Source organism: Polypterus senegalus, chromosome 11, assembly GCF_016835505.1.
Source record: "Polypterus senegalus isolate Bchr_013 chromosome 11, ASM1683550v1, whole genome shotgun sequence".
NCBI lineage: Eukaryota > Metazoa > Chordata > Cladistia > Polypteriformes > Polypteridae > Polypterus > Polypterus senegalus.
The window spans coordinates 96601897-96614256 of record NC_053164.1 but is presented as its reverse complement, the minus strand read 5'-3'; the positions used below and the strand labels follow the sequence as shown (position 1 = coordinate 96614256).

The window sequence follows — 12360 nt, the reverse complement described above, 5'->3', positions numbered from 1 at the left end:
AATGTTGCATCCTTTTTTGCTTTATCCATTGCCTTTTCTTGTAAGAAGCGATGACAATGTTTCTCTGCAAGGTAAGCAAAGAACACTCTTCTTTTCTCAGTGGCCCCCATGCATGCCTTGCACAGTACATGTGTGTTTTTTGCCACCAAGTCAAGCGTGTTATAGCACAAGCAACCGGCCACCTGCATGCTCATACTAGCACTGAATAAGCTCATGCCTTCTGGTGCACAATGTCAACGCAGCACCGGGCAAAAAAGAAAGAGACAAATATATGTGACATTTTGAAGAAATAATTTTATGACCTGAATAGTACCAATCAGAAAACATTGTCACACTAATGCAATATTATTTGAAAATGAACAGCATCAGATCAGCTGTAAATGTGTGGTATTTCTAAAAGCTTTGCTTTTTTTAATCACTTTTATTCTCTCAGACACATTCACGCTCTTCCTCGCAATCCCCTTCTGATCTGACTTTAACAACGGCAGTATAAATACACCACCGATCTGTTATTCATTTCTAAAAATATCTGTCTTACTATGGAGATGAAGTAGTATGATTCTCTTATTCCATGTAATGGAAACATTTTAGCAGTCCATTTGCACCTTACATTCACTATACTCAAAATGACTGATTGTATTTGTTTCAAAGCAATATGTCTGCAATTGGTTATATTAATAAAATGACATGATTTTTAAATAGGTAATATCTTGTTACACATTTTCAAACACTTATGAAATGATAATTCATCTGCTTAGTTTTTTCAGTTTCTCTTAGAAATCAGTCAGTAAATCGCCACATCAACCTCAATTTGTCCTGAAAATAAAAAATCAATGTCATTAATGAAATTTTGATAATTTCTAACAGATACATTGATGAGTATCTGGGATAGTAATGACAGACTGTATTTTTTAGTTTCAGACTGTGAACTTAAGTTTGTAAACCCTATGACAGAATAGGTGTCTATTTGTTTAAAATTGTGCTTTTATAGTTGTAGGTTTAAACCATGCATTTGGTATCAATACTTGTGACATTTTACATTAAACATAATCTTAAACTAATTAAGAAAAAATAAAAATGTTGACAATACTTCTTGATGACTTACAAAGTCTCTTTAACAAATTAAGCAATTTCATTAAAGAGCAAAGCAAACTGTCATAAAGGTAATGAAATAAATGTTCAATATGAGTTTAAAACAAAGAAGACTTTACTGGTCTAAGCAAGTTCATATTGGTGGATTCTTGAGTTAAGAAATTATTTTGATACATTGCAATAAAATTTTTACTGCCAGCTAATTTTTTAATTCAAGATATTAACAGGCTATAAACACCATTTTCTTTCTATAAATTTAATGATTTTTGTTAAACATGACAGAGCATATAGATGAGAGAATGCTAGATTAAAAAATATGTATCCAATATTTACATTTGAAGTGTGAAATTCACTTTGGGGCAAACCACATATAGTACAGGATCAGAAAATGAAGGGATTGATGAACGTATAAAAACAAAATACCTTTAGCCAGGCAATTGGATTAAACCCAGATAAAAATATTCTTTTAAATTAATTCTGTTTTAATATAATACACATCAATTTTAGAAGCAAAAGTAGTAATTTGTTGCTAAATCACTGTTCTCATAGCCACTTCTGGGATTTTAAAAATTGAACTAAACCTGAGTAATACTGTCCCCAAAAACTTAAAATTACATAATAATTCTTCACTATAATCATACATCATTTCAAATTATTCTATCTCCCCTAAAAGAAACATTTCCTGTAATTTTAAATTGTAGCTATTGCTTACATAATTTATATTAATAATTTACGTCTGATTGCCACCTCAGTCTTGAAGTGTCACCTTCAATTATATCATATTCTGACTGTAGAACCACAAGATTTCCTCTTAGTTGGTGGCAATTATTGGTATAAGTGGTACAAACAGCATAGTATGCAGGGAGAAACGAGGGCAGAATTACATCTTCATTGCTAACTAGGACAATAAATGTAAATTTCTTTTGACATCCTTCTATAAAATCAAAATATGTATTAAATAATCCAATAGTAGAACTGGAAGTTAGGACGTGTCATTCTCTCCTGTGCTCTATCTAGATTTGTTAAGATTTTTTTTTAAACTCTCAATACCTACTTTTTATATTTGTGAAGATTTGTTTAACTCTCAGTACCTACTTTTTATAATACTAAGAGATAATATTTGGGGAAAAAATCATTATTACCTGATCGGGATAAGGCTCTGTTTCTTTCCGTAGAGGAGGGCAAAATTTTACTTGATTAACTAAAAGCAAAAAATAAAGATTTGATTGGGAAGGAAACACACAGACAAATGATAATATATTTTCTATTTTTTGGAAAATGAATGCATTCATAAAATGTATAATTTACATATAAAACAGGATAGCATATATTATGAAAAGTATATCATCAAACTTTCACCCTTCTTTACTGTGAATTTAATACAAACTAATCACATATATCACATATATAATAACAGCATTTGTAAGACATTTTTTTGAGCAAAAATACATGAAAAACCTTTAACAGCTATACAGAATTAAATGTGCATATTTCAGTTAGCTGGAAATAAGTTATTAATATACACTGCTTTAACTCTGTGTGATTGTAAAACACTATATGTAATCATCAGACACTCCCCATCTGCCTGTGTCGCTCAAACACAGGAACATATGTTGGTGTAAAAGTATAACAAAAGTGCACTTTTATTTAAGTGCACTTTTTCCATCGCCTTTTCCTGTAAGAAGCAATGTACACACTTCTCTCTATGCTGTGGTTTCTATTACACACCTGAAAGAAAGAGACAATATATGTGAAAACATCATCGCACTAATGCAATATCTTTTGAAAACGAACAGCGTCAGATCAGGTATGAATTTATGCAGGAACTGGAAATTCTCTGATGTGGGACCTTCCCCCAGGGTAGAGAGTACAGTGTCAGGTCCTCATTCAGTGTAATAGGAACCATAGCACAGAGAGGTGTGTACACTGCAACAAGTACACGTGTCGTAAATATAGGAAGGACGGTCCTTGGGTGTGTGGGAACTGTTAATATTTGAATGTGATGATTTTATATAGCACGGAATGGAAATCAGCATTTCTTAGCATTGCACCATGCAAGCTGTCGTATCAATCGCCTACTGTGACTTGCTTTCTTTTTTCTTCAGTTATACAGGTAGTCTTGAATAAAAGTGCACTTGTTTTGTTATAATTTTACACCAACGTATGTTCCTGTGATTGAGCATGCTCAAACAGGCATGCTCAAAAAATACACGTGTAATGCCACGAAAAGTGCATGCAGACACTTCATTTCGCAAACATTGGTACGAGAATGCAGTCACAAGTACACTGCAGAGCTATAGCGCGTCTTTATGTGAAAACAGCCGTGTCAGATGGGGTTGTATGGATTGATTCTGAACGCGACTGAGACAATGAAAAGTGAATTAAAAAAAAAAAAACCAAACCTAACCTTTATAAGGATCATAAATTACACCGGCTGTTACAGACTGAAATCAAATATATGCTTTTATTCTAAAATAGTAAGACTAAGAGCAGTTTACTTCTGAAAACGGAGAAGTGCAGGTTCGAACTCGCAACCTTTTGATTCCCAGTCAGCAGCTGAATCTATTGCGCCACGGAGGCAATTATAGTAAACGGGTGACAATGTCGCATGTTAAGGCGGCTTTTTGTTTCTGCAGTTATATGTTTGAATAAAAGCGCAACTGTTGTGTTATATTTGTACCTTTTGTAAAAATGTTTCTTTGATATTTGGACTTCAGGCTTCATACATTATATAGTTTATGCCTACATTTTGTCACCTACTACTAGAATATAAAAAACGTTTCTGTTTTAACAATGTGTTTACAGAGATTACTGTAGAAACGGAACAGACATGAAATGCGTGTGTTCCAAATAACAATCTATTATTTCCACTCTAAAACTTCACTTCACTCGCAGATACTCAATCAAGGCATGAGCTGAGAGAAGTTCGTGCAGGTTCTAAATTGGTGGGGGGGGGATGGAATAGCCGGCTGCTTCGACCTTCTCTTTATCAGCACATTTAGAGGACAAAGGACGCTGGCGGAGAGGTGTGAAGGGATTTAAGAAGCGATTTAAGGTGGGACGGATTTACAAGTTTTTTCATAGGCTCTGGTAATTCTAGTGTTAAATTACGGATTTTTCAAATGTTCATTTTTTTCCCTGTGCTTAAAACACATTAAAAAAAGTGTTTTTAACAAGCAGTTCGTAGCACTAGCGTAAACTCTTGCAGTGTTAGTTTTCTCTGTTGTTCAAGGTTTTCTCAGTGCTATTCAATGTTTTTACATTTAGTTTACTATTACACTGTGCATTCTATGGTATAATTAACTATATTAGTGCTTAAAAATCTTTAAAAAAATATATATTTACATACAGTTCTTACGGTCTGGAACGGATTAATTGTATTTACATATAATACTATGGGGGAAATTACTTCGGTTCACGACCAAATCAGTTTACAACCAGAGTTTTGGAACGAATTATGGTCATGAACCGAGGTTCCACTGTATAGCAAAAATTAGACCCCTTATAACTTTGCAAGATACTGAAAAATTTAGTTCACACTTTTGTTTTTAATCAACTAGATTACTGCAAAGCACTCCTATCAGGACTACCCTAAAAATACATTAATTGGTTGCAACTAGTGCAGAATGCAGCTGCCAGAATTTTAACTGAGAAAATCTAAGAAAATCTCTCCAGTTTTGATGTCACTACATTAGTTATCCGTGTCATTTAGAATTGACGTTAAAATACAGCTTATGGTTTACAAAGCCTTAAATAATCTCTCTCCATCCTGTATCTTAGAATGCCTTTCACTTTACACTCCAAATCTTAAACTTAGATCTTCAAATGAGTGTCTGCTTATAATTTTAACAGCTAATCTTAAAATAAGTGGTAAGGCAGCCTTCTGCTGTTATGCACCAAAATCTGGAATAGTTTACCGATGGAAAAGTCACCAGGCTATTATGGTGGAGCACTTTCAAAAACTGCTAAAAACCCATTTCTTTAACATTGCTTTCTCATAGCTTAATTTTAGTGTAACCCTGATATTCTGCCCTGTGGAGTTTTTTTTGTTTTCTGTCCTTCCTCGCTATAGGATCTTACTTTGTTAATTAGTATTGCCTAATTTTTATATTTTTTCTTTTTTCTTTCTTCATCTTGTAAAGCACTTTGAGCTACATCATTTGTTTGAAAATGTGCTATAAAAATAAATGTTGTTGTTGCTCTGTTTTGCTTTGTTACTGTTACTAAATCTTTTGCCTTGCTTGTGCTTTTTATGTTTTATGGACGTTTTCTCACTGGATTCATACTGGTCCTTTTGTAAAGTTTTATTCCGTTTGCTGCCTGTATTCCACAAGCCCTCTCCCCTGTACTCTCCCTGAGCCAGCATAGTTGGTGAGTAAGTCTTTACTTTCTTAGTTGACTAGGATTACGACTCTCTTAGCTGACTTTGTTTTCTGCTCAATTAGAGTTAGTTTATGGGTTCTGGCTAACGTGGTGGTAGCTGTTACTGCTTTTTCTGAAGATGATTACCTACTCTACAACACAATTATGCGCTTACCGTATGCACTCCAGACTAGATATGGTGACTTACGGCTTATGCATGGAGCTTGGCATTGCTCGTCCACTGTATTTACACCACTCCTCTCTGCATTATTTTAATATCACCTCTGCATCGGCCGACACTATTTCCACGATTTGGTCTGTTAGACCTGTTTTCTCAAAAAGACAATCCACAAGACAATGGAGTAGGCAGATGAATTGGCTGAGACACTGCCATAAATGCCGGACTGGAGTAACCAAGGATTACAATCTGACGTAACTCTCCACTGTGTGCTCCTGAACTGCAGATCAGTAACTAATAAAACTTCTTTCCTTAACGACTTATCAACTTGTAAAAACTGGACATGTTGTTCCTTGTAGAATTGTGGCAAAATCCAGGTGATTACTTACAATTAAATCTGCTTACCCCTGCTTTGTCAGTTACCTGTCTAAACCATGTCTGACGGGCCGAGGTGGTGGACTGGTGGTGGTTCAGCATGATTGTCTTAAAGCAACCACTGTTGATTTTCACAACATTATGTCTTTTGAATACCTGGTTGTTAAAATCACTGGAAAGGCTTTGCTGCACATTATATTAATCTGCAGACCTCCTAAGCTACAGCTGGATTTTTTCTCTTTATGAAATACTCACTCTTATCTGTGGCATGTCTACTGCTGTTATTTTACTTGGTGACCTTAATATTCATGTGGATTCTGACTGTCCATCTGCTTGTGAGCTTTGTTCAGTACTGGATTGTTTCAGTTTTGTGCAGCATGTTGGTTTTTCAACCCATGCTAAGTGCCATATTCTGGATCTTGTATGTTCCACTGGTCTGCAGAATGTCTGTACATCCGGTACTGTTATTGGTATATCCGATCACAAGATGACTGAATTTAGCTTCACTTATCCCCTCCCTAAAATAAGTCTAAAATCTAAAATAATCGGAATATCAAGAACATTGATCAGTTATCCTTCTCTATGTCTGTTGGTGCTTCCTGTCTCCATGATGTTTCTGGGTTGTCTTGCCCTATGCAGATTTTATCTCTATATAATTTCACATTGTCACAAATTTTGGCTCATTATGCACCTATTAAATCCTTGGTTGTTCCACATATAAACATGGCCAACAAGAAAGGGGGTCCGAAAGAATTGAAAACTAAAGCTACACCCAAGCTAAGATCAGCAAGCCCTAGTTCAAGATACAGCCTACAGGCAGACCTGGATCAGATGGGCGAAAGTACAGACTCCTCGGGACCACGGTCCGCTACATCGTCACCGGCTAAGAGCGAAAAGGGGAGTGAAGGTACGATCGTGAGTGCAGATAGCTCGCCGATCAGAAAAGATCACCTGAAACTGGAAAAGGCCTTGAAGTCTGCAGCTTCAATTATTCCACGCGAGCCGGGAGCAGCGGGGAAACCGGCTACAGTAGAGTCTGCTGCTTCATCTACGGTACAAGAAAGCACAATTGAAATGTCTAAACTGCAGGTGATGCTCGCTGAGCTCATGCAAGATATAAAGAAAAGCAAGAAGGCTAATGAGAAAGCAAGGGTAAAGGCAAATGAAAAAATGAGACAGGAGATGAGACAGGAGTTAAAACGAAAATGAATGGCTGCGACAGGGATTCCAACAGGCAAACGAAACGCAGCGGCTGGAACTGCAACAGGCAAATGAAAGGTTGCGACAAGAGATGCAACTTGAGCTGCGACAGGTGCTGGGTAAAATTGAAGAGCGCATTCAGGAAAACTCGGTTAAACTGAGCACGCTTACTTATCAATTGAAGGATCTCAAGGAGACATTCACACCTCGGATTGAAATTGCCGAAAATTTAGCTGTCAGAGCCGAGGAAAAGCAGTAAATGTCAGCTCTGAATGCAAAAAACTCGGAGACAGACTGGCTGATTTGGAAGATGGAAGTAGAAGGTATAATGTCAGAATTGAAGGTCTGCCTGAGAATCGAGAAAGTTCAAACCCTGTGAAATTCGCAGCTGAACTTTTTTCTAAAATAATCGGGGACGACTTTAAAGCAGAATCTGAGATAGCAGCGCTTACAGCGTCACGCGGATCAAACACCGTTAGACCCAGACCCAGATCTTTTATAATTCGTTCTGAAAGATTATCATTTAAGCTAGAGGTGATGGCACTCCTCAGAAACAAGGAAGATATTATATATGAAAATAACCACATTCGTATCTTCCCTGACTTCTCTCCAGCAACAGCTACTAAATGCGCAGCCTTCTACAACATTAAACAGCGGTTACGGCAAGCCAGCATCAAATACAGCCTCTTGTATCCGGCAAAACTGAAAGTGGAATGGCAGGGTCAATTCTATGTCTTCGCTAGCAAGGAAGAAGCAGAAAAGGAATTAAGAAAGCTGATCCCGGGACTATTCTGATACATAATAGTGAGTCATGGCGTTAATGATAAAACAAGGATTAATAATCTACTGTCTGATCTATTTGTTTAAAATACGGGTTTTATAAGCATATATTCTCATTATCACTTAGTATTACTAGGGCTATCTGTTTATGTTTTATTGTGCTTAATTACTTTTTTTTTTCTTTTTTTTTTTTTTCTAATTATTTCATCTCTACCCTAAACGAGACTGTTCAATATCATACCCTTGGTTTATTGTTATTGCTATTACTGCATTAAGACTTGTTATGCTTATTCTGGACACATTTTAACACCATCCCGGGTTTATTATCTGGGTGTATCATCTTAATGCACTAAAATTGCTGAAGACTATATATATATTTTAAGTGCAAAATTCTTTTTTTTTTTTTTTAAAGACTATATTGGTAACAGATATCTCTATCTTTTAACCCTAAAGCGCCGCTGCATGGGGCTTGTTTTGCTTTGGACGTGCTCTGTCTCTGGGTATGTCAGAGGACTGGGACTGTGTGAAGTGGGTTTTAGCCTCACTTGGGGAGGCAAAAGGGAGGGTGGGGGTTAAGGGGAGAGAAAGAGAGCAGGCTTGATCTATACCTAATCTATCCTCTTAATCTTTATAATTATAACTACCAACGTAATAATAAGCTGCATGGCAACAACTCTAGGGGAAATAGGAAATTAAGACCTAAACTGTCTCACTTCCAGTTAAGACTATAAAATGACATCAAAAACTCAGAATCAGTGTCTCCATGATGGGACAGTTAACCGTAAGCTGGAATGTTAAAGGCCTGAATCACGAATTAAAGAGAAAGAAAGTACTTTCTCACCTTACAGGTCTAAATGCTAAAATAGTATTTTTACAGGAAATCCACTTACTAAGCAAGGATCAGTTCCGGCTGCAAAAGACTGGACTGGCCAAATGTTCCATTCTAGTTTTACGAAGAAAACTAGAGGTGTGGGAATTCTCATACATAGAACAGTACCATTTGTAGCATCAGATGTAGTATTGGATCCTGAAGGGAGATATGTAATGGTCATGGGAGACTTATCTAACTGTAAAATGATTTTGATAAATGTTTATGCACCTAATGTTGATGATAAGGAATTTATACAAAATTTATTTGCATCCATTCCCAAATCTGAACACTCATAAAGTTATAATGGCTGGGGACTTTAATTGTGTTCTAAATCCACTTTTAGATAGGACTTCCTCCACAGGGGGAACAGCATCTAACACCGCAAAGATAATTACAAAGTTTATAACTGATCACAACTTATCAGATCCCTGGAGGTTTTTAAACCCAAATTCAAGAACATATTCTTTCTACTCACCAGTACATCATTGCTACTCAAGGATTGATTACTTCTTTATAGACAATAACTTCTTGCCTAAGATTAAATCTTGCAAATACGATGCTATTGTTATTTTTGACCATGCACCTATGATCTTGGAGCTAAAATTACTAAGCCCCATACACTCACCCGCAGATGGCCTCAACCGCTTCTATTAGCTGAGAGAATTGTACGGAATTTATATCCAAACAAATCAAATTCTTTCTAGAGACAAATACATCCCCCGAGATCTCTGCAGGAATACTCTGGGAAACTCTTAAGGCCTTCTTAAGAGGACAGATTATCTCATATCTTTCCCACAGAAATAAATCCAAAGCCAAGAAAGTAGCAGAGATAAAAAGCGAAATTACTAAAATAGATGAAGAACATGCCAGACTACCAAGCGAGACTCTACATAGGAGGAGGCAGGCTCTACATTCAGAATTAAACCTCTTGACAACTAAAGAAACTGAACAACTAATTTACAAATCCAGACATCATTACTATGAACATGGAGAAAGCTAATAAGCTTTTAGCTCAACAAATTCACAAGCAAGAAGTGCAACACAATCTCGTAATCACTAACACAACGGAGATAAAATCATCGAACACAAAAATATAATGCACACTTTCAGAGACTACTATAAATCCCTATATACTACTGAGTTTAAAGAAGACAATACACAATCTAATGCATTTCTGGATACATTACAGATACCACAAATAGACGCTTTTAGTGTGGAGGAACTTGATAAACCTCTGGCATTATCAGAATTACTAGATGCTATAAAGTCACTCCAAGGTGGAAAGCAGCAGGCCCTGATGGCTACCCTGCAGAATTTTACAAGAAATTCTCCGCTCAGCTAGCTCCCCTCCTATTAGCAACATTTACAGAAGCCAGAGATAACCAATCTCTTCCACAAACCTTTCGCCAAGCACTAATCACTGTTTTTCCAAAACAAAATAAGGACTTATTACAATGTGCATCATACAGACCAATTTCACTTCTGAATAACGACGTTAAAATACTCTCTAAAATCATAGCTAGAAGGATGGAGAAAGTGCTCCCCTCGTAATATCACAAGACCAAACTGGATTTATTAGGGGCCGACACTTATCTTCAAATCTTGACGCCTGTTTAATGTAATATACTCACCAACTAAATCAAACACCCCAGAAATATTATTATCATTGGATGCAGAAAAAGCATTCAGCATGATTGAATGGAAATACCTTTTACTACATTGGAGAAGTTTGGGTTTGGCCCGAACATTTGTGCATGGATTAAATTACTGTATACTAACCCAGAAGCTTCAGTTTGCATCAATAACATTTGCTCAGACTACTTTAAACTAGAGCGTGGCACTAGACAAGGATGCCCTTGTCACCACTGCTGTTTGATTGCCATTGAACCACTGGCAATACATTGTCGAAATACTGATCAGATAAAGGGGATTAGCAGAGAAGGACTGGAACAGAAAATCTCATTATATGCAGATGATATGGTACTGTATATATCGGACCCAGAAAATTCTGTGCCTGCAGTCTTAGCAGCACTCACAGAATTTCAAAAGATCTCTGGTCTCAGAATTAATCTGAATAAAAGTGTACTCTTTCCAGTGAATTCTCAAGCATATAATATTAGATTAGATACCCTACCTTTTATCATTGCAGAACAGTTTAAATACCTAGGGGTAAACATCACAAGTAAACATAAAGCTCTTTATCAACAAAATTTCGTCTGCATGGAAAAAATTAAACAAGACTTGCATAGATGGTCAACCCTTCATCTCACACTAGCTGGAAGAATTAACACTGTTAAGATGAATATTCTTCCTAAGCTCCTTTTTATTTCAAAACATCCAATATACATTAATAAATCATTCTTTAAGCAATTAGATTCAACAATAACCTCATTTATTTGGAATTCAAAACATCCACGCATCAAAAGAGCGACCCTACAAAGACAAAAGGCAGAAGGCGGCATGGCTCTACCTAACTTCCAGTTTTATTACTGGGCAGCAAATATACAGGCGATAAGAACCTGGACACAAATAGAAGAACATACACAGGCTTGGTCCGCAATAGATGTAAAATCCTGCAGTACTTCTTTGTATTCCTTGCTCCAATAAACACACGTTATCGGCAATACACTAATAACCCAATTGTGCTCCACTCACTTAGAATCTGGAACCAATGTAGAAAGCATTTTAAGACGGAGAAGCTTCTATCTGTGGCACCTCTGCAAGAGAACCACCTCTTTCAACCTTCACAAACATATGCAGTTTTAATATCTGGAAAAATTTGGAATTAACTTGCTTAGAGATCTTTATATAGACAACGTCTTTGCATCCTATGAACAATTACATTCCAAATTTAACATTCCAGCTACACATTTCTTTCACTATCTTCAAATCAGGAACTTTGTTAAACAGAACCTTCCAGATTTTCCTCATCTTGCACCCTCATCCATGCTGGAAAAAATATTGTTCAATCTCAAGGACTTAGACTCTATCTCTACAATATATAAAATCATTTTACAATCCCTCCTTTCAAAGATCCAAGAGGACACTGGGAAAAGATCTCTCAATTAATATATCAGAAAAGGAGTGGAAAGTAGCAATGCAGAGAATTCACTCACGCTCTATATGCGAAAAGCATACAATTATACAACTCAAAATTATATATCGAGCACATCTGTCTCGACTAAAACTCTCAAAATGTTTCCAGGTCATGATTCAACCTGCAAACGTTGCAACCAAGTCCCAGCCTCACTGGGTCACATGTTCTGGGCCTGCACCAAATTAACATTATTCTGGACAAAATTTTTAATTACCTTCAGATAGCCTTGGACTCACAATCACTCCTAACCCATTAACACCTGTGTTTGGGGTTCTTCCAGAGGGGCTTAAAGTGGAGAAAGACAAAAAATTGTGATTGCATTCACTTTTGACAGAAGACTTATTCTGATAAACTGGAAGAACCCAAACTCTCCTCTTTTAAGTCAGTGGGAAACCGATGTGTTAT

At 36.5% G+C, this 12360-nt stretch overlaps 1 protein-coding gene across 1 annotated transcript in view; it reads right to left on the bottom strand.

The window, feature by feature from the left end:
• map4k2 (mitogen-activated protein kinase kinase kinase kinase 2) overlaps window positions 1-12360 on the bottom strand; it is a 207397-nt gene that overhangs the window by 70366 nt on the left and 124671 nt on the right. Inside the window, exon 14 of the mRNA XM_039769324.1 lies at window positions 2235-2293. Coding sequence (XP_039625258.1) covers window positions 2235-2293 — 59 coding nt within the window. The remainder of the gene's footprint in view (window positions 1-2234; window positions 2294-12360) is intronic.